General features: G+C 39.4%; 1 protein-coding gene across 3 annotated transcripts in view; it reads right to left on the bottom strand.

Annotated features, from left to right (window-relative positions):
* Positions 1-688: 688 nt before the first annotated feature.
* The window catches only part of ctif (CBP80/20-dependent translation initiation factor), a 118,512-nt gene continuing 91,203 nt past the window's right edge, over positions 689-27,997 (bottom strand). For all 3 annotated transcript variants that reach the window (XM_066712259.1, XM_066712261.1, XM_066712260.1), the window contains 3 exons: positions 14,827-14,982; positions 3,284-3,337; positions 689-964 (listed from right to left, as the gene is read on the bottom strand). In XM_066712259.1, the coding sequence (XP_066568356.1) occupies positions 749-964; positions 3,284-3,337; positions 14,827-14,982 (426 nt within the window). In that variant the 3' untranslated portion in view covers positions 689-748. The remainder of the gene's footprint in view (positions 965-3,283; positions 3,338-14,826; positions 14,983-27,997) is intronic.

Genomic DNA, 27,997 nt, shown 5'->3' with positions numbered 1-27,997 from the left:
TAAATTAAACCCGTGCAATAGGTCTACCCTAGAATTTTAAATCATTTTGGAAATATGATTTAAAAGAATAATATAATAATAATATTAATAACAACGGTAACATCATAATGAACAATCTCGGCGTGATGGAGAAAGAAAATAACAACAAAAAGCGAGCGGCGCCGCTCTCTGCCTTCAGCGCTCGTTTGTTTAACTCGTGGGTCTGACTTGGAACGTGCCTCCATTGTCGCTCTTGCCATCTGCCACTCGCAGCCGCCAGCGGGCCGGTGGATCCGCACACAATGGCACAGTCGAACAATACCAGGTCTGGCTTTCGCCTTCAGTCTATTCTCTTGACCTCTCTGACAGAGGACATCCCAGGCTCGTGAATGTGGTCTCTATGATACAAAACACAAATGTTTGTGTTGAATGGTGGGGGGAGGATGGTTGGCACACGAACACAAAAGATGAAACCCCCCAATCACCCCCCTGCCTCCTCTCTTTGCCTCAAACAGTCTCAAGAATGTCTCCCTGCACTCCATTCTGTCTTTTTTGTTAAGAGTTTCGGACCAATCTTGTTTCGTGGTTTAATTAACGCTATGTGAATGACAACGGCCGACCCCTCGGTGTGGGCGGCGATGATGGCGGCAGTGACAAGTCCTTCTGTCTCCCCGCCCCCACCTCCAAACGCAATCCCTATATCCCCACACCCACCCCCTCCCCCCAGAGCCCTGTCAGGAGCCCGGCTTCCCCTTTACGATGGCGGCTCTCAGGCAGTGAGTTTCTGGATGGTCCTGTTGTAGTACTGGGTGGTAAGAGCCTCCAGTGGGTTCCAGTGATAGGCGTGCAGCTCTATGACCTCCATCAGCAGGGAGCGTGTCAGCTGCGACTCCGACGGGCACAACATCTTGTCCCGCGCCACCGCCAACAGGTCTGTCATCATCTCGGGCAGCTGCTCCTCCAGCAGTTTGCCGGTGCTCTGCAGCTGTCAGTGGAGACACAGAGACGAGAGAGACATGAGATTGAGAGAGAATGGAGAGGTGGAAAGAGAGACAGAGCAAGGAAGGGGTCAGACTGCATCCTCTGAAATTCTCATTTTTCATGGGGGAAACACAACTTCAAAGCAGGCATCTGCTGCAGAGCACAACAACGAAAGGCTGTGGAAAATCTCCACTGGATAATGTAGTGAAGCCTAACGGAAGGCATGCTGGAGAAAGAAAGAATGGGAAAGCAATGGAGAACAACATTTTAGTTGATCATATTTGGCTTTTATTTCAGTTTTCTCTGACTTTGTTTAGGTCAGCAAACATGGTTGCTTAGCAGTCCACTTTGGAATCGCAATTGTTATTGTCTTGTGGTTTTGGTTAGTTTTTTAAGTATATGCATAAATGACCCTGTGTCTCCCTTGCCTTTTTTTTTTTTTTTTTTACATGAAGTTGCAAAAATGAGAGTGAAGAAAACCCAATCAAAACCCATTTGATGTATACAGTGTTTTCAATTGAGTCGCCCACAGAAATCTGTACTAGTCTGTTCCACAAACACAATCATTTTATAGTTAGAACAAAAAGGGACATGGTATGGCTTTTATTGGTTTATATTTGCAATGAAGCACACTGAATTAAAACACTGTACCAGTTTTGCCATTAAAAAAAATGGAAAAACAAGATCAATGTAAAGCAAATGTATCAACAGCGAACATAAAGATACCCTTTATATGACATAGATGGGAAACTGCAAGCAAATGTCAAAGATTGATGGAGTACCAGCCATAATCAACAGATGCAAAAGAAAATGGTAGGAAAGCAAATTAAAGGAATAATTATTAATAATAATTAGAGGAAGGAAGGAATAAACTAAAATAGAAGACAGACAGACTGACGGTTTGAATGTCCTACTCTTATGTCTCATTGCAGACTGCTCCAGAAATATGATGGTTTGAGTGGTTAGACTTACTGTTTATGACAGTGCTGTCAAGACATTTCTAATGAAATGTCATTTTATACACAAAGTGCCCATTCCCCGTGTCACGAACATGAATTACTTTACAAGTAACCATGCACTTACGTTCACCCCTGTTCAGCCCGGCTCTGGCCTCGACAAAACCTACACTTACACCCCTGCTGGAGTGGACTGGAAACCAGGGACTAGGGAGCCGTACACCTCTCTGTGAGACTCCTGACTACTACTCAGACTCAACACACACTTCATAATTTATGGGGAGAAATAGTTGTTCAGGATACTTCTGTCAACGTAAATAATACTCTGCAAATCCCATCAACCTAGTTGTGACCTGCCACGTCTTAATACTTAAAAGAGGCCCAAAATGAAGGGCACTGCAGCCCTACTAGCCTGCCTTAATAATAATAAACATCATCACAATCGAGCCCAACTGCATAGAATTTGTTTCACCATAACTGTATTTAAAAAAAAAAAAAGTCTACTAAAGACAATAACTGAAGAATTTGGTATTCATGACCAATGCTTCAAATATAATTATCTCTGTGATGAAATATTAAGGCTATAAACCCAATGGGAGCCTTAGAATTTCAGAGCAACTACAGCTGAGGAAGATTAGAAATAATTCAATTTATTCCACAAAGCAGATCAAGAGTGTGTTGGAGCATCTTTTTGGAAGTGTGTATGTTTGTTAATTTGTTTTAAAAATGTATGATGCCTTCAGCTGAAGACTTGGAAAATAAAATCCCTTGAGCTGAGTATTTGCACATTACTTTCTTCATTAGTAGCTGCACTTGTTTAAGGTTATGTGCGAAGCCTACATTAGCAAGCGCACAACAGCACAAAGACGCAAAACAAGTTAAGTCTGGTCAGATGTTGGGCAGTACATGATTATTGGTTCAGCTGGGGCTTGACCATCAAGCACTTTGGGATTTTTCGTGAGATAGATCTCGTTGCTTACAAAAATATTTGCACTGAATAGTCAAAAGACAAAAGTTTCAAAACTAATGCTAATATTTTCCCACAGATTCTATTGAAATAAAAGTCCCTGAATTTGTCCAAGTGCACTTTTCAGTCTTCTGTCAATTAAAATAGTACACATCAACACTCGGTGCTCCAATCACTTAAGTAACCCAATTTATTTATTCTCGTTAACTAGTTCCAGATGCGTTTTCAAAGTCATACCATAGAATTCAAGGTTCAGTTTGGGCATTAGCAAGAGGACAGACATATCTGCGTATACTGAATGAATATAGGGAAACCACGAAGAGTACCTAGAGAGATGTATGAAACAACAACAAAATATTTCAGCCTATTTTATAGACACGGCAAAGAAAAGTCAGCATACCTCCATGGAGCAACAGAGGACAGCATCTTCCTTTACCTCTGGAGACTCTAGAAGCTGCAAAAAAAGAGGATTATTATTAGGTCCAGTAAGATAGTAAGGCCTAGAAAACATTTTCAAGCAACTGCAGTGGTGGTTAAGCAGAGAAAAACCAGATGCCTGTTTCAGGTTTCTCCCTGAACTGCAAGACTGACAAGGCGTAGATTGCGGGGCTGCAGTGTTTGCTGTAGGTATGTTTTGTGTACCCCTGCAGTGTGTTGTGCCTTATTATTTAAAAAACATACAGTTGGCAGGAAGCCTGAGGGTATGTAGAAAGCTGCAGCACACGTCTCCACAGGCTTTCCGCGAGCCCCACCGTTTACAAAAGCACAGAGTATACCGCTGGAGACGTACACTGAGTGGATACTTTGTAGTAAGGTCAGCAGAAGTTGTTTAACCCAACCCGAGGCCTGAAGTCTTCCAGTGAGAACAGCGCACGGCTTTAGAGGAACTGGAATCACACACACTAGTGAGAGAGAGGGGAGGACCGTATTGATTGGGGAGTGGATTTAATTAGATATTTCACAACCCCGCTCAACAGAACAGGGTGAATTCAGATAAGGGAACTGGTTGCTGAGTATTATAGACTGCAGATTTCCCTGCCCTGTACACATCATTACACAGTGGTGATGACAGCACAGACCTCCATCAAAGTACTTTTACTTTGCATCCTACACACAAAAAAACACAGATGAAAGACCTTATTCCCTTTATACCCTTTTCACCCCCATCAGTACAAATACAAATGCAGATCTTAGGTGAAAGCAAGTTATCAAAGCACGTGTTCTGCATTAGAAATTGATCTCATTTCAGTACTCAAGTACCAGGGATATATTGTGAAGGGCAGAAGATGGTGATGATGATGATAATGAAAGAGAGCGAGAGAGAGAGAGAGACCAGTCTATGCCAATCTGAGTCCATCCTCATCCCAAATGTCTGTACACATTAAATTCATCATCTACTGATCACTTCCCTTCAATTATGATCCCACAGTGCTTCAGTATCTTTCATTCTCTGTGCTCACCTTTGATTTATACTATTATTTATTACTTCAGGTAGAATTTTGAATGACTTGTTAAATTGCTCTGCATTTTACACTTCCTTGTACATTCCTATTGCATTTATGTTTGTGAATCCGAGCGGCCTTGGATAAAAGCATCAGCCAAAAAAAGTACATCGCTAATATAAAGAGTGAATGTTTGCCTTTTCTTAGCAGTCACTGATGTGTGATATATATGTATAATTATAGTAAATATATAAAGTATTTTGTCCACAATCAAACAGAAAAGAGGGATTCCCACCCTTTTGGATTTTATTTGCTGTAGAAACTTTACAAAACGCCTTGAGTCATCCACTAAGAAGACACCCTGATGTAAAGAAACCAGCAGCCAATTATTCAAGTCTGGGAGATGGCAAATTGTAACCTTGTACACCCTGCAGTGTTCCCAAGACAGATTTTCAGCTTTGCCTCCTGGATCACTGTCCACCGGGGGATTTACCTGCGTTGGGCCAGATGGACTGCCCTCCTGCAGCTGCTAAACCGATTTGAAAGTGCTCTGGTCAAATAATGGGGTCAGTTTGTATTCGCAGAAGCGTGGAGGTGACTAAATGTCACTTCAATCTCATTCAACCTATCAACTTCATCCAAAACTTCCATGATTAATGAAAAGACTCTTCTGAAGAAACAAAAATAATATTAACATTAACAATCAAGACATTGCTGCAATCCTTGAAAAACAGAACAAAAAAAATAAGTTTCTGCAGAACTGTACTTCTTCACATTACAGTAAATCAGACCACAAGGTCATCATTATTCATTATTTGCTTTATTTGCTGTATATGTACTGTATTTGGCACCACTGTACAAGTGAATCTGCAATGTATGTATGCTGGGAAACATTTCCAAACATTTTGATATTCGATCGAGGTTTTAAAAAAATGTGAGACCAAAATCAGTCAAGTAGTATTACAAAATAAATAAATCCCACAGTACTTTGCAGACTCAGATGGTCAAGAGAGTTGGATCGGGCATGTTACCCCGCAGTGTCCTAATTCCAGGAAAGACAAAACGCTCCAGTCAGCAGCTTGTGTTTTGTGTGCAATGTAGGGCCAATCCGGTGGGGAGATTACCATTTGCTTCAGCTATATCGGTACACCTCTTAAGGTGCAACTTTCCCTCTAATATAAAATAAAATAAATACAATCAGCTGGATAACATGTAAAATAGATAGGATAGACAAAGAAGCAAGAACCTGTTCAGTTAACATGGAACCAGAAGCAGAAAATGCATCTGTGTGCACCAGGTATTTTAATTGGATTGGCTTAATTAGCCTTAGTGCTTTGGGATGATTCTGTTGTTATTTAGGGATATTCTTTCATCATCATTTTTTTCCATGAGTCAAATCTATACAAGTAATTACCAATTTACTCACAAATGGTCAACTTTACTCTGAAGTGCAGTAAAATCAATGATGCATTTTAAGACTTGCATTTTAATGATCGAAAATCTCCATTTTGGCAGACTCATAACTCATTTTATTTGTAAGGTCAGTGTTTGTAACTTGAATGTCCTTGAACCAGACGAACAACCAGCATCGCTTAGAAGTATTATCTTCTGTCCTCAAATTAAAGTATTTCACCAAATTTATTTTTTGCAGTTTCACAGAACCACTGCCCAGCATTCCAATGTTGTCCTGTTCAATTTGCATAAATATATAAACGTGTAACAACAAAAAAAAGAAAAAAGAAAGATAGCCAGCTGTTTGCACTGTGAATAGTGTGCCAATATTAGAAGTCACACTGTAGGCTTGTGTATTTGTATTTTATCTCAAGGGAGCCATAATGGGCAGAACTACAGAGCAGAAGCAGACATTAAAATGAACAGGCAATAACACAGACGCTTCTTTGTTAAAGGTGGGGAGAGATGATCAGAGCGGCGCGGAGCGGGCCTGCACACTGTCAGAGAGAGGGCTGACAGGCGGGGGTAATAAAGAGGGAGTGGAGCCCAGACTGCACCAACCGGGCTCCTTATGACAGGAAACCAGCAGAGAAGTCTTGCCGTCTTGTCAAGGTTTTTTTTTTATAATGTTTTTAATCTTAGGCAATATGGTGAATGGTAGAAGGAATATCCACATGCACTGCTCTGTTTCATTTTCTATTTCCAGAGATATGAAGCCTCCCAACTCCTTCTTGCAGCATATTTATTTATAAAATGTCATACTGAATAGCAGTTGAAGTTGAATAGCAGCAAATTAATCCTGCTAACCTCTAATAAAAAGGTGGTTTACATTATTATCTAAAGGAATGCGATTCATGACAAATTATTAAATATTTAACCAAACAGCAGCTAATTGTCAGCCTCACACAATCCCTTTAGTAAGTTCACTGGATTCAGCTCTATGTAAATGTTCCTGTATAAATATTTTTCTAGCACTTTGGTTGACTATCCATTCACGTAACCTCTGTGGTTCAAATGTTGGAATACTTTTTTTTACAAAGAATGCATGAGAACATTTTAAGTGCTTTGACCATGGTAGGGTTAAACAAAGCAAAAACATGTTAAGTATTATTTCCCCAATTATTCAAAATGCATAAGGTTCCTTATTATTTGTAAAACTATATATGAGTGAAGCGGCTGACACAAAAATAAATACATAAATAGAATAAATAAATAAATAAATAAATACATAAATAAGGTACAGCTTGTTAAAAAAAAAAGTAAAAAGTGAGCAATAAGAAAAACTTCAGTTGTGAGAACCCTGCACAACTTCAATTCTCATACACTTTGCATTTTCCTTTTGTTTAATGTTTTCGGTGTTGTGCATCCACTGTACATTTTTGAGGGAAGTAAATTAAACTAAAGGAAGCAAGGAAGCCAAATCAAAGGCCCAAAGCGGTGTTTCTGTAACCAAAGAGCCTGTGAAACAACAAATGCAATTTTGAGAAAAATGGAAAAATCAAAACAGCAAAGAATGAGATTGGACACATTCTTATTAATTACCCAGATCTTGTGTTTGATTACAAACACCCACATAGTTAGACAGTAACCCATGGTTTAGCAAAATATCTTCTCCCTGTACATGTAATGTTCTCCTCTTTAGAAAATACACTTAAGATTTAATCTTAAATGTATTTTCTAAAGAGGAGAACCTTACCTGTACAGGGAGATAAGATATTCTGTTTCCCTAGGGAAGGTCGTGTGTGTTGTCTGACAAATGGTTTCAATCACTTGTACAAACAGTACAATCATAATAGGTCCAAAAAACATGTTTAGCAAGAGGATGACTGCTAATTGCTATTCACCTTATCCTTCAACGTTCTAGAACACTTCACAGTTTTAATGCACTGAAGTTGTGGAGGCTTGCGGTGTCCTGTTTTTTCCACAGCGCCAGGCCGATATTTACTCTATAGACAGCTATGCAGCACATACCAATATTTCAACATGCTGAGGTGTCCTCCAGTGTGCTGCTGGCTTACTAGTGCATTCCAAGGCGAGTTCCTCTTCTCTCCCAGGATTAAAGAAGTATTATTTAGCAGCATATCGTATCTCACTTATCACCGTCTGGGGCCGAGCAGACACTTATTCGCCTGCGCCGTGCCAAAAACAGAGTGTTGTTTGTATGGTCTACTCCCGCGAATTGAAAATCCGAAAGATGTAGCTATTTACTGAGCCATCTTGCCTTCCACTCGGGAGCAGGCCGCTTGTAGGGTTTTCATTTACATCAAAATAGATGGCTTGAATGCTTGGAAATTTTGAGTAACGATAAAAGGTATCAGTTCTAAGCCAAGGAGTTGGAATAACCAAACAATGTCCTGAGGAACTTTGTATAGGATAATTTCCCATGACGGCATTATATACACTTACTAAACTAGATACCAGGCGGCAACCTGCTGGTTCTATCGTTTTTTCCCACTTTAGGAGTAATTTCCTCCCGTGGGTGTGTGTGTGAACGTAACTGTTATTGTAGTCAATGGAAGCTAGTCCAGAATATAATTTGTGTTGCATATCAACAACCTGTAAAACAAGCAAAGGCATCGATCCGCACCCTCTCTCTCTCTCTCTCTCTCTCTCTCTCTCTCAATCCATTTAATTGTAATGCAGCAGCAACTGATTTTCTAGTAGGTAATTTATTTAATTAAGTTATTCTGAGAACTGCATTCTTCTACTGCAAAGAAGAAGAATCCAAAGAAGGTGTTGCTACTACAAAGGACTTGCCTTCTGAAACGCAGACAGGTGGAATGTGAACACAGACTCTTCTGGCCTTTCCTTTATTTGCATGCCAGTGGCAACTGACAGTCAGTCGCTTCTGTAGACTTCCGTACACCGTTTCTGTACATCTCTGTGTTGTGAAAATGTGAAAGTGCTGATGAAGAAGCCCGAGCCCCTTAGGAATCCATTCTGTGCCGAGTGCGTGGTTACGAGCAGAGAGAAGGGAATCGAGAGCACAGAGAATAGTGAGAAGATCAATTGACTATCACAGACCGCTCAGATAACAAACCGTGCTGTGCATGCAAGCGTGCATCTGTATGATAGAGACGAGGGAGATACTGGGCAAAACAAGACTGCCACAGGAGTATGAATGCCTTCCTTTGTGAATTTGTGGAGGAAGAAGATGGAATTGTATCTAATGTTCTGCCCCTAAATAAATTATAAAAGCTTACTTTTTAATAAGCAAATTAAGGTCAATCTATCCATCTTTATGTTGTTTTATTTTTGGAGTAGCTTTCACAGCCTGTAAGCACATCATGCTGACAGACACAGCAATGGGTACAAATAGTGTAAAAATAAGAAGGGAGTAAGAAGAAATACAGGACTTACAGAAACACAACCAAAAGTCAGAATATTGTACTGTAATGTCATCAAGAGCAACCAAAACTTTCACCCTGTTTTCAGAAGCTCTACACATGATAGACTTAATTACGTTTCAATGGGGAAAAATACACACACAAGTTGACTATATGGAATATCCTAATGTGAATCTTTAAGAAATGTTAAAGAATAGAAAAGCCTTTTTTTTTTTTTTTTTACTACATGACGCATACTTATAAATATCTTATTTGGAAGTGTTCACAATATAAAGCATTACAAGTTAGGTCATAATTACAGGTAAGGCTTTATTGGTTTTTATGTCCTTAGCAATACAGAAATCACCACCACAGTAAACAACAAGAGTTGTTGAGCGGTGCTTGAAAGAAAATTATCATCATACACTCACCCAAAACCGAGACAGTCATTAAGCCCTTAATAAGGTTCCAGTAATTATCTAGACTTGCTGCACCAGAAGACAACAGCCAGAAAGCATGCCACTCCTGGCACAGAGAACAGACTAGTAATAATTAGAATAATAAAATAAGTTTTTAAAATGATGAAAGACAAGCAAATAAAAGCTTCTTTATTGTTTCTGGTGCTTATTTAACTCGATGAAAGCAGGTTGAGGCAAGACATCCAGCGTTGTGGGGGCTCTGGGTTCAAGTTTGGCACAGTTCCCATTTTAAAGTATTGCACTTAAAGGGAAAGCTGACATGCACTTAATTGTCGAAACAGTTTTCCACTGTTGCTTTTATTTTCTTTTGTTTATGGCTTTCCTCTAGCCTTGGGTTTATCTGGAAGCGTCTATTAAAAACTTTACCTCGGGGACGTCTGAAATGCAAGGAGCCCCCAAAGGGCCCTGTAGCCTCTTCTCTGCAGTTCCCTGGTGTCTTTTAAAGTCCTTCCCTTTGGTAATGTTACTGTAACGTACGCTCAATTCAGCTTCAATTATATTTCCATTTAAAAGCAATGTTAAAATGAAAGAAATGTTCAGACACATGTATACAGGGCATCATATATACAGTACAGTGACCTACTGTGTGTCTGTGTTGCTTTTTTCTTCATGTAACTTACTAGAGTCACCTTTTATTAACACAGACATGACTAGCACTTAATAAAATATTGCACATTGTGACCGGTTCTTACACAATGTCAATGTAGTTTATTTATGTGAGGTAAATAATAAAAACAGTAAAACCCAGAGCCGAGGTTAATGGAATGGAATATATGTGCATCTGTCTGTTGTAGCTTCAGCACCATGAAAATCACTTTATACTTGCCCTACGTAACAGAAGAATAATCTAATCAAATGTGGTTGTTTTAGAGGGAACCCACATAGAGTTTTATTCCCATTGTGTAGTGGGAAGCTAGTACATGAAACTAAGTAGTGCCTAACTATAGTAGTCATGTTCAGCTTGCCTATATCAGACACATTCAACCCGAAACAAGGTTAAACTCTGTGTGAGTACCCTTATATTTCTGTATGTTAACACAAATACATCAAACATACCCAAAGACACAGCCAGTCACAGTTATGAGATCACCATTGCCATGTTTCACTACAGTAATATACAACATCTTGACAGTCTCTCGCCTGCTTTTCTTCTCACATACGGTTTCCCACTTGGACCTGAAACATTCAAACTATGCTTTGTGTGTTGTCAGTAGTCTCATCCAATGCTACTCTGAGCAAACTCATGGTTTAGTGCTTGGCCTAGGTGTGCTTGACTTTTTCCTCGGTCTCGAGAAAAAGTGTGTGAGCATCAACTCTTCCCTTTCCTTGCCTTTGAAATGGAGAGCTTTGATGTGCAATTGAACTCAGCGTCAAGTTGCATTGTGGCTAGGGTGGGAAACGGTCTGGACTTTCAGAAGGTCAGTCTCACGTCTACTAGTCTCTCTTCTTTCCTCTGCCACTTGTATTTTAAAGACATCAATGTATCTGTGTACATTCACTGTAGTCTCTAATCCACTGAGCCAGACATTGATATTTATTTCCATTTCCTTGGGAAGTATAACTATACAAGATCATTATGCTGTTTGAAAACACGCTGACTGAACACACTGTCCTAGCTTTCTATGCATTCATGTGATATGTGAAATGTGTTCATTCACATATTTGCCTTTTGATATTAAAATTACCTGGTCGGCAGAGGGGAAAGAATGTTTTACATTAAACTGGTAAGAGAAAAGAAACTGGCTAATTTTGTTTCAGCAAAAAATTAAAACAAAGATATGGTACAATCTATTAGTTCAATAAGAAAGAGAGGGTAATAGAGTTTCAAATGTATATTTTCCCATTTTGTATTATTTTTTAAAAGCTTTTGTTTTTCCCGATTAGCAAATAATAAAAGGCAGTTAATATACTTAGTTGCAAAAAGGTTAATAAATACAGGTGATGGTCTGTTGAGGTGAGGATTTATACAAATGCTTCCTCTGAGAGTGACTAATACAGTGAGGCACCATCAGTTGAACTGAGGACATATGCAGGTGTTATATGCATCTGTTAATTAATATTATTCTTCAAAAGCTTTTCCATCAACAAACAAAATTAACGAATAAACAAAATTGCACTCAGAAGCTGGGGAATGACATATAACCAGATTAATGATAATATATCTGTAAATTTCCATCAGGGACCAGGAGACTCAACAGTAAATGAATGGAATTACATTAGGGACTAAAATGTATTGGATTAGTACCATTATCTCTTTAAAAGAGCAAGACTGTATGCTAATTCACTTGGGCTGGCTGCTAAATATGCATGAGAAGAATACTACCAAATTAAAAAGCGTCCGGATAGATTTTGTGAGACCAGTGGCAGACGGGGCTGCGGTGTGCCCTCCTGAGCAGACAGCTCTCTGGAACTCATTATGGTGATCCTGTAGACAATATTACATGGCGTAGACTCAGGGGGATACAGAGGGGGGATGGGCTTTTTGTTGGAACGGCACAAAAGACAGCCCTGTAATCCTGTAAACCTAGCCCAGCATTCAAACATAGAACACCTAGAGGAACCAAGCCCTCCTTCTACCCCCCACCCTACGGTAGCCCATCCCAACCCCCCCGTTAAGAGAGCAACCGGAATGTCAGGTGCTGAAGGAATGGAAATATCCCGAGGCGCAAGACTACTGTTAAAGCTGTAATTAGAATTCTAACAGCAGGATCGAGCCAAGGAGGGCGACAGCGATGCCTTTGCAGTTGAAGTGCGGAGGTATGAGGGTGGGAGTGGCTGGCAGAGGGAGTGACGGCCAAATGAGTGTCAGGCAGAAAGAAAAAAAGGGGGGAGGGGGCACTGATTTGTGTGTGGGTGGCCAGTGGGAGCAATATAACCATTGTCAGCTTCAAAAAGACTTACATTACAAGCAATATACCACCACTGAAGCTTTCGGGACGCTTAATCTGAAGAGAATGAAGTGTCAGTTCATATTTGACACTGAGGTTCAGAGGTTTACATGCTCTCAGACCCTCTCTCTACCACTGCAAGCCAGCATTACACCGACATATTAAAATTATGTACTGTGAAATCTTTCAGTAGCTCAACACGACAAATTTAATTACAGAACAGTTATTAAATACTACAGTTAATACCCCAGACTTGTAACAATGGACACATACAACAAATACAATATAAAAAGCTTCTACAGTATGAGTTTCAAAGGTGTACTTACTGCAATCAATCTTTAAAGTGTGACTGATGTTTTAAGAAAGGAACACTGCAAGTATTTAGAGCATGAGAGATATTCTCCCTTTTGTGCAGGCCAAATCATTCCAGAATAAACAGGTTTCAGTTTGGACACTGAAAGCAAGGTTATAAAAAAAAATAAACATACATATGAAATGTGTTAATAAGTGCATAGTAATCGAATGGATACCTACTGTATGTCTATCTTTTCCAGGCGCTTGCTTAAACATTAAAGGAAAAGTACACGACTGTCTTTTATATTTATGAGATGCCAGTACAATAGTTACACAGATCGCTGTCTGTGTGGAGGAGGTAAGCTTGCTACAATCTGCAAGTGGGTGTATTAGTGTGTCGACAGGCCTGGTACACTTTACTTGGCAACAGTGTGTAAGAGTAGGTGGGTGTCATTTTGATTTCACACTGCTGGTTGAGAGTTCCTTCTGCAAGTATTGAGAAATGCTCCAGAGAGATGGCAATGTTTCGGTTTATATAAAAGTTTGCGTGATACTCTGAAAAGGGGGGAAAAGGGGCCATCCAGAGAAAATGAATCTGTGGAAACCTGTCAGCATAGGAGGAATACATTCACTGAAGGATGGAATGAGGGTGAATGGAAACTGCCAACATTCATCCTGAATCAGACTCCAGGGTTTCCCGAGGAGAAGATTGGCTGTGAAACACTTACAATACCTCCAGCTCAGGGGATCAGCAAAAGACAGGTTACACTGAGCTTTTACATCATGCGATCCTCACTTGCAAGGACTCAGATCTTTGCAGGGGGTAACAATGGCAATGCAGGGAGAGACGTCTGAACTAATTTCAGTGTTTTTACGCAGATGTTCACATTCCATTATAGAAGTACTATAACCACCCATGATGGACTCCAAACATGGTTATTAAAGATTGCAGCTCATCTGTCTTGTCCATTCCAGTCAGGTACCAGAGTTGGTCTCCCTGTGCAACTAAACATCAGATATAATTCATCACAGAATCCCTCATGTAAAAGCAATAAGTACACTTATCTCCCCCAACTTTGCAAATCTCTTACCATGGCAAGACTGTTACAAAAATCTGGCTAAATGCCCTGCAGGAATTGGGTGAAGGGTCTAGGAAATCCCTGGACAATATAAACAACTTATTTGTGGAAGATGCATTTGGTTTGCAGCTGGCACTAGCGCTCTACCGTCTGCTTTCCGCATTCACAGCGATTGAGAGTGCATGTTTCTCGTGTGTTGCAGTGCTGAGTCGGGCTAAACAACAATGCAACAATTGCAAATTGCAGCATAAAAAGGACAAACACGCTAAATGGAGGACATAAAAAACCTGTTGTCCAGTTAAGTGTGTGCAGCAGGAGAGATGAAAACGGAAAAAATTAAAATAAGCATGCTGCTTGCTCACTGCTATTTAAACTACTGTTTTTTATAAGCATCTCCAACAGTTCATGGTTACATGCACTGATGGTGAAAATGATGGTGTCACCTTAAAAACCACAGACGTCAGACAGTGGAAACACTCTGCCGAGAGACTGGAATTCACCTACTGTGTACTTTATCATTCCGATAAATTAATCTCAAGGTTAGTCACATTGAACTGCAAAACCAAAGATGGCCAGTTGAACACTTATTTATACATTATTAAAACGTTTTTCACGTTTATGTTGCAGTTAAGATTCTGCAGCATAAATAGAAAATCTAACTGCCTTACTTGTAACACTGTGACTGAAAATATGCTTTACCATTTGTTCCTGTCGGTTAGGAGCAGGACCTCTGTTTAATTATTTCAGAGAGTGCTATTCCCTCTTGGTCCGGGAGAGCCATGGGGTCAAGGTTTTCACTCCGCCTGAGTTTTCGTCATCTTTGATTAATCAATCGTGGACTTGTTGTGAATTTCTGCACTGTTTTCTAGTCTTACTCATTGTGGGCAACACGTAGCCTACAAACCAGGAAAGCAGGCCATGGGTGTGTGTATCAGTCTTCAGAAGGCATTGTGGGTAGTAGTGGCGGCCAATTAAGCACTCACCTCCCTGAGACAGGTGTATATGGGACAGACGAGGACTCGGAAGGGCTCCCCAGCACTGCTCCTCATGGTGCCAAAGACCTCACACAGGAATGTGATGAAGCCCAGCCAGCGCTCCACGTCCGCCTGCTGCAGCTCCTCTCGGCGGGTGAAGTCCCTCTGGAGGGGAACCAAGAGAAGATACAGTCAGTCTAGCAGCGAGACAAACGACCAGAAGGTGGGGAGAGCAGGAGCAGGAGATTCCTACTCTCTACTTTTTGTACAACACTGACATTTCTGCCACTGCAAGGCATTTGTTTATGAAACCACTTCAAGCTTAGAACTGAGAGCATGAAGTTCAGGAGTGAAGACACCCCCCCGACCAGGCCCCTGATCCTTCCCAGCTATCAACAGGTGGCATTAACCCTTTCAAGCAAACCCATTAATTATGAAGAATTACCCCATCAGCAAAAGTGAAAGATAACATCGATGTACACATTGTGCACATTGTTGTGGTGACTGGAATAGAAAAACAGATAGAACACTGAACCGCTGATACCATGTGATATCAATGATTTGTTTTGAGCAACGCATCTAGGTGAAGAAACAGTGACGCACACGCCATTTTCACAGACAGACTCTGCTTTGAGAAGTGACACTGGGTTTTAGCCACAAGACGCATAGTTTAGTTCAGGACACTACACGAAGCACGAACTGGTGGTTTTGTCTGCTAGCTGATTTGCAGGCAATGCAATGAAATGCATGCGATGTGCAAGATTGATCCACATAAAAGCCACACTTTAACACCACTTCTGAACATGTTATTAGAGTTATTACTATTAGGCTAATCATAATGCATGGAAGAGCCTCTGAGCGGTTGAGCTCATATCCAAATGGCACAATTGCAACTCCTGAGTGGTAATTCATTTTTCCAATCGAAGAATTACTTTTAATAACATTAGTTCATTTCTGATTTGCATGGGCTACCATCTCAGTGTTGTGGTAAGCTACAGCTGCAATAAACAAATAGGTTTGCTCTCTGGAAATAAATGCCAGATTACCAGATTTACTAAAATAATAGGGTGTTTTTTTTCAGTGCATGAATAACTTGTATTACTGGACTGGAGAAATGATTTGCTTTGTATTTTTATTAATCACATTCCCAGAGAACAACTCCACTTCCTGCAACAGTGTTATCCTATCATTGCCAGCTCATGGCTCTTTTAAACATAATCAGACAATTACCCAAAAATGCTAATAACACTGTAATTCTTGTTTACTTTAAACATTCAGAAGAACAGCTGGGAACAAAATAGTATTTGTTTTATGTTTTAGAATAACTCTGGTTTCAACTGCTTGTTTAAAGTTATTTCAGCTACCATTCATCTTGGGGCAGTAGTAACTTGAGTAGTGTTAGGTTATTATATAAAGTATTTTTTGTGCATAGAGCTCTTCAAAGACTCGATCTGTGCTGAAGATTTGTTACTTCCAAAGTTCTTGCATATATACAACTTCAGCTGGAAGACTAGACTACATCTTTAAGATGTGGACACGCTTAGGAAAAAAGACTGTACAGCACAGAAGCAGGGAGAAATATTTACATTATCTGTATCACAATTTGTAAAATGTTTTGGTTAATATGAATGATCTTTGCATGTAGTCACATATTTGAACGCGACAGCAGGAACTTCAAATAGCTGACGACCCCAAAAGGACACGAGTAAGTCAATTTTCGATATGGATATGATCACAGGAGGGTGGCACAGTTTATTTCAATATATAACTGAAATGATAAATCCAGAACTCCACTTTAGTGCACTTCTATTTGATGCATTTGTACATCACTTTAAGACATTCAATACCAATGGTGTATAATCAATACCAGCCACAAAAACCTACTGACATGTTGATAGCGCCTTTTATTACAATTAGGATGCCACAACGTTTCACTACACCAAGCCCACCAATGGATCTACAATAACACACTCACCACATATCAACCTTATAGGACCGCCAGCCAATAAGCAGGGGCGGGACACTAAAGAGACTTTACGGAAGGTACAGTATAGCTTAATTACTTTCCTCTGCTGCGAGCTGCCGAGTGATTGAAGGTGAAAGAAAAATTAGGTGATCTGTGATTATACACTTAGCACAGTATATAAGAACATGAATCCCACGCAATGTGCAAGAAGCGGGTAATGACGCACACTGGAGGCGCCGTAGTAAATATTTTCTCTGATAGCCAATTAATTGCGGACGTTTTCAATATGTTTTTCAACAGGATGCTGTCACAGGGAGCAATACTCCTGGCGGCTCCTGCACGTCCTCCCTGCCCTGTATAAACGCATCCAGTGGGAAACCCTGGGACGCTCTGTCTGCACTGTGTTGTGACAGACTGCCCCCGTGGAGCGAGGAATTCAGTGGGTGTTCGTTCGGCTGCACTTCGCTGGAGGCTCTTACCACATCCTGAGAACACAGGCGCTCGGCTACAGAGAGCGATCGCTGACAGCCTGTGAAGCATTCTTTCTTAGACAGAAAGAGAGAGCGAGGGAGAGAGGGAGAGGGAGAGGGAGAGGGAGAGAGAACGTACAAAAAGGAGAAAGAACTTAAAAAAAAAAAAAAAAAAGACTGCTTATTTAACTAACCACAGGCGACCGCAAATGCTACAATGTCAGTCTGGAACGAGTTCAATCAAAGAGGGAGGCTCATTAACTATTGTTTCCTCTTCTTCAAGAGCTCCGAACAACGGCCCTACAGGGTACAGAAGCAGACGAGATCAGCTACAAAGCACACCTGCGCTGCTGGGTTTCAGCTCCACACTGTCCTAGACTACAAAGACAGTTCTGCCTAGTAACTGCCTGCGCGTCCAGGTTACTGTCTGTGCCTCTTACTACAGGGCCAACAGCACAGCCTAAATGTCAACTGCAGGTCTAGTCTACACCCTTATAGACATGCTTTGCAATGTAAGCAAAAGCCATTAACACATGAGCCCATCATTGCTAAACATGCCACTTTATTTCCCTTTATTTCTTCCTGTATATTTTCCTCTAGACATAAACAAGTCATAGCCAACTCTCAGCAAAGACTTCTGCTCTTCTTTGATATTAGACCAGTGCATCTCGGCCTACTGAAAATAGGTTCAGTAACTTCCGTTGTCTCTGAAAAGTAGATTAATTTCTAAACGCACTCATCCCCAAAGACTGGTACTTTGAGTCTGAAATACAAGAAATTGAAAAGCTTTTCAATTGTTTCTTGCTTTCAGACTTGATAAATCATTCATGATTTATTAAAATCATCAGAGGGAGCAGTTCAATGTTGCAAAAAAAGGAAGGCACACTAGTGGACAAGTTGTGTTAGACACATTAGTGCTCAGTCTGAGGGTTGAGTTTGAGTTCCCATCGTAATGAAATGAACACCCAAGTTTTGTGAATGGCCGATTCATGTTTATTTCAATTATAAAAGTGGAAAAGCACCTTTATCACATTACTTAAATACGTAATTGTAGCCTGGTGACAATAAGTATTGCAATTCATCTCGTTTCAAGGATCCAAAAAAGCATAATCTGCAGGTGTTTTGCTGCTTTTGATAAACAATAGATGCCACAGATAAATTAAGATTAAGAACCATTAAGCTTTTAACTGTCATATGCCATCAGAAAACCAAAAATACCAAAACTCTTTATTTAAAATGGTGAAAAGAAAAGACCTGACACTATACAGCATTATATAACACCAATAAAATACTTAATCCACAGTCATCCCAACCCTCAACACCACTACAATTTGAAACTATGCTCAATCTGAAACTAGACACAATTGCATGCTAACTCAGTATTAGAAATATAACACCAATCGCGAACAGAAGTCTGTAACCCTTGTTTGATACCTTAACTTAATTAGTCAAAACAATACAATCACATTTACCTTCATCTGTATCACTAATTAAACCTTACCATAATCCCTCCTTTGATTTAGTCAAAACAATACACCTTAAACAGGCCCAGTTCTGCACATACCGTAATTGTTAGGTTTGTAAACAGGGTTAAAGATTATTTTAAGCTTTTAAGGTCATATGCAGGAGAGCTGCAGACTCAGGGAGCATTATCTTGAGGTTAGTTATTAATTTCCAGCTATAACTTTCAAAAGATGCTTTGTTTCATTTGCATGAAGTATGACATCTTCAAGTGGAAAAGTACATTTCAGACACCCACCAAACTCCAGAGCCATATAAGACCGTTTTCCATTCCCCCCCTCCAAATATATGCACACTTTCTTGTTTCTGTTGTTGGTGATCTTCAAATTCTGTTTTGCATTGGGATTTATAAACTCCGCTGCTTCCCTCTTCCTGTAATTATGCAACTTTCCCGCATATGGCCTGCAGGGACCTCACTGTCTGAGAAATGCCTGGTCCATATGGATCTCAGCCTATGGGCAGTTGGCGTCGGTGGGACTTGAAAATACATTGTCGTTGCAAGAGCTTCCAATGCAATTAGTCACTTAATTAAAAGAATACGAATGTGGCGTGCACAAAGGAAGGAAAATGGCCTGCAGTATTACTGGTGACAGCAAGAGATGGGGCATATAACCAAAAATATACAGCGAGTTTGGGTTTTTAATTTCTCCCGGGTTTTTTCAGCTTAAGGCTGAGAAGCTCAAAGTGTGAATGGAAACAAAAGCACCCTAGCCATGAGATTCAAGGCAGAGGGGACAACCAGAAGAGGAGGAGACAGGGAACCAGAATGTGCAGAGAACAGACACTGAACATACACACATTACAACTGGAGATGTATTCTACTGGAAGCCATAGAAAATGTTATAATTGCTCTAGACAATAGTTTTTTAGACAAATGTAATATATATCCACACAGGTACATTAGTTATAATGTTATGGAAATGTTTAACATCTTATGGCGAGCTACTTCGCTGTTATTTTTAGCCATTTACATTGTCATGCTGGGTTTGGCTATGTGGTTTTATTGCTATTCAGTCAGTCAAAAATATACTGACATCATATAAAATAAAAATGATTATAAATATATATAGTTGATTCATATGAAAGTGTATGTTCTAGTTCCATTACATTAAATATAGAATAGAGTGTTTGCATATTCTACTATCTGCGGCAGATTGTGCATTTCTTTGTTCAACATTATAAGCTAAGAAATGGGTCACCGAATTCATGCACAAATCGGAGCAGAAGGCGGGAGAAACGAGGTCCCTGCAGGTGATGCACTTTTTGAGACAGCAGTTCTGGCTGTGACAGACACAAGCATGAGTCTGTGAGGTGGTGTGAACACACGGCCTGGTGCCAGACGGGGAGGAAGTGGAGTCTGCCACTGGGGAGGAAAGACAGAATTACAATGTGACACAACGGTGAGAAACAAGCCATGCACTCACTTCCTAATAGACAGCGGCAGCGCTTTGCAGAGAGCTGCGAAAGTTCAGCGGTGTAGACAGACAGGGCTAACCGCAGACAGGAGGTCACAGAGAACGGGGAGAGTGAGCGAGAGACCGAAAACCTAAATACGACTGCATTGTTTGCTTGTTTGATTTCTATGGTGATTGGGCTTAGTGTGCAACAGCAAAACCACAAACATTTGAAGATGATTGTCATCTGCAGTTTCTATTCTCCTTTTTTTTCCAGCTCTGCCTTGTAATCAGAAGCTTTAAAATAATAAAATAAAATATGATCTTAATGTTGAATACTACACTATTAAACATAACCTGAAACACTAAACAGTGAAAACACTGGAGTATTAATATGCCAATCATTTGCAAAACAAACTATTGGTCTTAAATGAAATGCACTTTTGAGATTTTATTGGCCCAAAAAGTCTTGTTTTTTCAATTTTTAATCAAAATCAGCTTCTGCATAGGACATAATAAATGAAGTGTGGTGCCTACATTTTAACAAAAGCCTCTTCCCTTGAGTTTATTCCAGGCTAATACGCCAACACACTCGTCAGATGAAAACACTGACTAACATTTTTATAATCTGCCTTCATGAAAGACATGTGTATTTACCCACTACAGACTTATTCCAAATTATTATTATTGCTTATTTTCATGGAAAAACTAGAACAAATCTTCACCTGTGTTAAATAGAAATAGAAACAAAAGTCCTTAATCCAGTATGTCCCACAAGTAGTAACTTACATATTTTAAAATCTAATAATAAAAAGTAATATTAAGCTTGTTGTTTTTCTCACATATTCATTGATCTTCCAAGCAATGTCAAGTTATTTTTTTATTTATTTATACCTAAATGGGAAAATGTATTTTATAAAGAAACCTTCATTGTAGCATCATGGCTTGTCCTGAGATTCTTCCTACACACACCAGCGTTGCCCAAAGCCTCCCATTTCCCTTAATCTGTCCTCTACCATTTCAGTTACCACTACCCTGCGCTCTATAAATCTTCTGACTTGAGGCATCTACAGTTTCGGTATAATAGACAAATGGATGGATAGATAGATAGACTGATTAATGTATAGAGAGACAGGAAAATATATGATAAACCAATTATGAGGGATATGAACATGCAACTTTCAAATTACTTTTACAGTCTAATAGCTGCACAAGTAATATAAATTGAATCTGTGGTTTAATCAAAATACTGCACACTGCAATGTATATAGAAAGAGTCTTCCTGCTGTTAGAAAGCCCTTGTTGTTAAAGATCTACAGCCTAATTTGTCTTTATTATAATACAATATATATTATCATATATTGTATTCATTACACATAATGTTGTAGTCATAAAACATTTATATAGCAGAGGGATTTAGCTGAGACCATGTCTCCCTTAACAAACAAGGGAGACGGAATCAAATGTGTTATTGCTGTATATAGCAGGGTGAAATGATGTTGATCAGCAAATCTGTTTTTAATAAGCATACCTACTGAAATATGAGAATAGATCTAGCAGGTAGACTATAGATTTTCAGTGGCAGTCAATAATAGCAAGCTGTACATAATATCTACAGTATATAATAGGAAGCCACTGAAGTGATATCAAACAAACTTTGACTGAATGGGATTTATAGAAAATGAGGCCTGTCGGTACAAAATAAACAGACTAAGTTGTGTGCAAACATTTTATAACCTCTAATGCTTTTGTAATTTAAAGAGCTTTATATGTAATATTGTATTCATTTACAACACCATTTTGTTATAAATTTTGCAAACTCAAATCATCTTGGACTCTGAACATCTGCCAAGTGCATTTGTTTGCCCAAGATGAAATAGCAGGATGGACTGAAATAAAATACGACTTTCACCGATCTGTTATTGCATATATTTTGGGAAGGTGAAAAAAAAACAAAAATTGTTTTTTGCTTTTTTTAAAAGCATGCATTTTAACCACTTGTGGCTAAGTTCCCCATCTGTTCTCTGTGTGCTTTATTTTTCAAATATTTGTAAGCCACCAGCAAAGTTAGACAAATCAATAACTTATCGGTAACTGAGCTTTGCAGGATTTGCAGCGTGTGCTTTGATTAAATATGCACAAGAAATGAAAACTACGGGGTAACTGTGATATATCTGCATACTACTCAAATACAAAATTACAAATGTTCTCTGCACTATGGATAAAAAACAGTCCACTTCAATGCATCCTTTATCAGTTGTACTAAAATAATAATTAAAAAACACAGACAAATAAGCAAAGAAGAAACAATCAACCAATGAAGGTGCAAGACAGACCACAACATTTTTAGATTACCCTTGCAGATAGACATTTGCATCACAAAGTGGAAGATGTTCACAGCACCTGTTACCACACATGTTGAAAGACTATGCATACGACATAGATTAGAAACCCTTATTGAATTTTTAAGTGCAGTTTGCACAAATCAACTTTCCTTCCATGAATACTGAAATGCTGCAGTACAGACATAAATCCATGGTAGGAAAAGTGTGCAAAATAATAAGGATGCTATTCTAAAGGGAGGAGATTTCTTTGCAGTTTGTTACAGAGTTTAAATGGAATGTGAACAGCTTTAACAACATAACATCACTAGGAACAGGACACATGAAACGCAGTGTAAAGGGTGGAAATTATTATTCGTTGGGAGCAGGCAAACAAGATCTGCAGCCGCCAACGTCTGTCACTCCACACAGCAGGTAAACAGACAGATCTCAGCTACTGCACAAGGGGCAACAGCAAGGGTCACATAAAGGGTGAGATGACATTTAAGTCAGAGGTGCTCAAACCCAACATTAGGTCAATTTTAGGAATTTGTAGCCACTGAGCCAACAGTGTAGTAATAATGTTTATTTTGTCATTCAGAAAAAGCTCACTTCATTTTTTGGACAGATTCTTAAATCTGATGCAATTAACTTAAAGCAGCACCAACATGTATAATGTATTCTCTCATTTTCCTCTGGGCCTCAGAACACTAGAACTTCTTGTTACCTCTAAAGAAACAGCCATTCTTCAAAACACATTACAATATTTGAAATAAAAAATACATACATAAAATAATGCAAATAAATGTACTGAACAAAAATATAAATGCAACATGTAAAGTGTTGGCCCCATGTTTCATGAGCTGAAATGAAAGATCCCAGAAATCACACCAAAAGCTTTTTTCTCAAAAATGTTGTGCACAACTTTGACATCCCTGTTAGTGAGCATTGCTCTTTTGCCAAGATCATCCATCCACCTGACAGGTGAGGCATATCAAGAAGCTGATTAAACAGCATGATCATTACACAGGTGCACCGTGTGCTGGGGACAGGTACAGGCTATTATAAAATGTGCAGTTTTGTCACACAACACAATGCAACAGGGGCCGGTTGTACTAACAGGAACAGAAAACAGGATCGGATCCGGGCTCACTCGATCCAGATCATGAAAAGGCGTTGTACGAAGCAGATCAAGATCAGGATCTGTTGATCTGATTTTTTGATCCGACTATAGAGCAGCACTGCGGTGCAGTTTCCTATTGACATGAACCGGCTCTTCCATCTCTGTGCGGCTGTTTGAACATCTCAATACAATCATACACCTTTCAGAAAACTATACTGTGCTGTATTGCTGACAGGTTTATTAATTAAACATTCAATTAATTAGTCCGTAATCCGTACAGTTGTCCGTCGAGGACACTGCCCATTGAACCTCACTAAGTACACAACCTTTCCAGTTTCTTGCACTGGTGTACGTCTCACAAGCTACGCCAGTGTTTCTTTAACTCCTCAACTACAACAACTACAACTACAACAACAACAACAACAACAACAACAACAACAATAATAATAATAATAATTTGCCAATAATCTATTGTATTTATACTGCGCTTTTCTCATACCCAATAGCGCTATAATTCAGTCAAAACAGACAAGATTAAACAGGCAACACCGCAGCAGTAACTTAAGAGTATTTAAAAAAAACTTGCAACTAAGAGAGATCTAACAGCCTTTTAAAAATGTGAGTTTTAAGGAATGTCTTAAAGCTATGTAGTGGGCGCTTCTCTAGCATTGTACAGCCGTGGAACTGCTCTGTCGGCTCGGTCACCTTTCGTCTTCAGTTTGCAATAGGGTGCTGGAGAAATACGAGCTTTTACATTATGATTTACAATAATGTAAATAAATACAGCAGCAGCTAATTGCAGACTTGAAATCTATGGATTAGAGCCTAATTTATTTATTTAAATTGACTGATTTCTTTATTTAACTGTAACTCAGTAAAATCTTTGAAATTGTTGCATGTTGCATTTATAATTTTGTTCAGTGTAGATATATAGTTAGATAACACATGCCTGTTGCATGTTGGGCTCTGAAAAACAAACTTTTGTACTCTTTATGCAACAGATGAAGTCAAATCAGGGAGTGAAAAAAAAAAAAAAAATGTCACACAGGTAGCCTGACATTTAGATAGGCACACTAGCCAAACTTGATTGAGACCTCCGAGATTACACTGATTATACTGGTTGATGATGTCTTGTCTAGCCTTTCTTCTTTTGAGCACGCTTTAAGCGAAACGACATTCAAATCCCCACTGTTCTCGAAAAGCCATCAGCAAATGCATTGCTGAGATAATCAAGCGATTTCCAATGGCTTTCAGGGTCAGTAGACAGATTAGCTCCAGGATCAGACATTGCATACTTACCTTCTGCTTTTTTACACACCACCTGCCACATCATTATCTCTCCACAGAATGGCATTTCCTTGTGCTTGCTTTGTGAAAAGAGTGGTTAACATCAATTAGGTATAAAAGGCAAACTTGCCAGGTTTCTGCATTCGGTGAAGACCATCAATAACTTAGAGTCCTCTGTTCTGGCTGTTTAAATGCTACACGAACAAAAGAAGTTGCTAGAGAATGCTTTCGCAGCGTGCATCAGTGGAGTCTGTATCAACAGAGAGATCATGCCTGCTTTTCAGGACTGAAGTTATAAAGAGCAACTCAAGATTAAAATGCCAGCACGGCCAGATGTTTTGTCTGCTCCTGAAATCTGGCAGAGCTCTGTCCTGGTAACGCAGATGTTGCATCCCATTACATTTCAGGCCTCAAATACCCTTTACAAAAATATGTGAGCACCATCAAAATTCTATCAATGTCAGCAGTACACAGTTGTCCAAAATATCACAATAAGTAATAAGCAATGCCAGTATAAGGAACAAGATGTTAGACCTAGAAGCCACAGTGCTGGCGTGTGATTATGATATTGTAGGAGTGACAGAAACATGGCTTACAGAAAATGATGGGGATGAATACAAGTGGAAAGGATACACACAGTTTAGAAGGGACATGCAAAATCGGAGGCAGAAGAACTCAGATTAGGTCCCAGTAACGAAACAGGATCTTTGCGGGTTAAACTTTTAAACAAGAGATCTGGAGGATTAGTGGTAGGAGTGTGTTACAGACCACCCAACTCATATTCAGAAAGATGTTGCATTGTACAGTGCAATCAGGACTGCATGTAGCAAGGATGTGGCTTATAATGGGGGATTTCAATTTGCCAAATATAGACTGGGAAAGCCCAGTCGGGACTACAGAAGCAGAAATAGAAATGGTTGAGATGGTAAATGACTGCTTTCGAACTCAATTTGTCAGGGAACCAACCAGTGAGAGTGCATGCATTTACTTGATCTTTTCAAATGACCAAGACAGAGTGAGAGGGACACTAGTTAGAGAACCAATGGCAAACTGTGATCACAATATGGTTAGCTTTGAGGCAATCTTTCAAAAAATAAGGACCAAATCTAAAACAATGGCCTACAAATTTAGAAAAGCAAACCTTGAAGGTATGAGGTGGCACTTTGAAGAGTTAGACTGGAGCACATTGGATACAGAGTCAGTTGAAAATGGATGGTTATATTTTAAGAATATACTACTTGAGGCTCAAGAGAAATTTGTACCAAAACGTAGCAAATTGAGGAGCAAAAAACATTGGCCAAAATGGTTTAACAGAAGTATGCAAAAAAATATCAAGAGAAAGAAAATGTTGTATAGCGCATACAAAAGGGATAGAGACGAAACAAAATGCAAAGAATATTTTGCACTGCAAAGAGATCTTAAGAAAGGGATCAGGAAAGCAAACAGGGAAATAGAAAGAAACATAGCTCTTGGAGCTAAAACTAATGCAAAGAGCTTTTTTCAAAACAGCAAGAGGTCAATAAAAGAGGCAAAAACTGAAGTATCTTAGAAAACGAACAAGATGTGGCAAATGTTCTAAATGAGTATTTCACAGAGGTTTTTACAAAAGAAAAAACAGATAACATGCCACAGGTTAACAATCAGTCCAGTCAAACCCTAAGAGATATCAGGATAAATGAGGAGGAGATACTAAAGGGACTAGCAGAATTAAAAACAAACAAATCACCTTGGCCAGATGGTATATTTCCAACAGTACACGAAATTATTTATAGGCCGCTAACTAAAATATTCCAAATGACACTTAGAACAGGGCATGTTCCAACTGACTGGAAGACTGCAAATGTCATACCAATCCACAAGAAAGGGGACAAAACTGAGCCAGGAAATTACAGACCAATCAGTCTCACCTCCATCACCTGTAAAATGTTGGAGAAAAATAATTAGACAGAAATTAGAGGAGCATCTTAATGAAAACCATATTCTTGGAGATAGTCAACATGGGTTTACATGAGGCAGATCATGTCTTACTAATTTATTAGAATTTTTTGAACATGCATGTAGATCATGTGAAAGCATATGACATGATATACTTACATTTTCAAAAAGCTTTTGATAAGGTTCTACACCAAAGACTGATCCTCAAATTGGAAGCTGTAGGCATTCAGGGTAATGTAAGTAGATGGATTATGAACTGGTTGATATAAGGAAACAGAGGGTGTCGATTAGAGGAGTTGCTTCTAACTGGAGTGAGGTTGTTAGTGGAGTACCACAGGGATCAGTACTAGGGCCATGGCTTTTCCTAATCTATATTAATGATCTGGACTCTGGGATTGTTAGCAAACTTGTCAAATTTGCAGATTATACTAAAATAGGTGGCTCAGCAGATACAATCTCGACACCACAGGCTATTCAAAGGAACTTAGATAATATTCAGTTGTGGGCCGACACCTGGCAGATGGTATTACATGCAGGTAACAAATGTCCCCTATAATTACACTATGGGAGGAATAGAACTAGAGGAAGTAACGCATGAGAAAGACCTAGGAGTCTACGTGGACTCCTCACTTTCTCCATCCAAACAATGTGGGGAAGCGATAAAAAAGGCAAACACAATGTTAGGGTAACTGTAGAATTTAAAACAATGGCAGTGAGAGACTGAGGGAACTGAACCTTTTCACCTTGGAACAGAGGAGACTACATGGGGACTTGATCCAAGTCTTCAAAGTCATGAAAGGCATCGATCACATCAAACCAGAGGAGCTTTGACCAGATCTGCAGGCACACGCACCCGGGGACACAAATGTAAATTGGGCTTCAAGCATTCAAGACAGAAAACAGGAGACACTTCTTCACAGAGATAGTCGTCACAATCTGGAACAAACTCCCCAGCGATGTGGTTGAAGCTGAAAATTTGGGAACATTTAAAAATAGACTGGACAGTATCCTTTGATGGTTGCCTTTTCCCAACTGTGATTTACAGCTCTTTCCTTTGGTCTTCTACCATGGAGCCCATTTTCTTTCAGACTTGAAACTGCTGCACTTTGAGCTTGAACGTTGGCTTGGACCTGTTTTGAGGTTTTCCTTAGTTCTTTCTCCAC

This window comes from Amia ocellicauda, chromosome 8 (assembly GCF_036373705.1).
Source record: "Amia ocellicauda isolate fAmiCal2 chromosome 8, fAmiCal2.hap1, whole genome shotgun sequence".
Lineage (NCBI taxonomy): Eukaryota > Metazoa > Chordata > Actinopteri > Amiiformes > Amiidae > Amia > Amia ocellicauda.
This window is presented reverse-complemented; position numbering and strand designations above follow the sequence as displayed.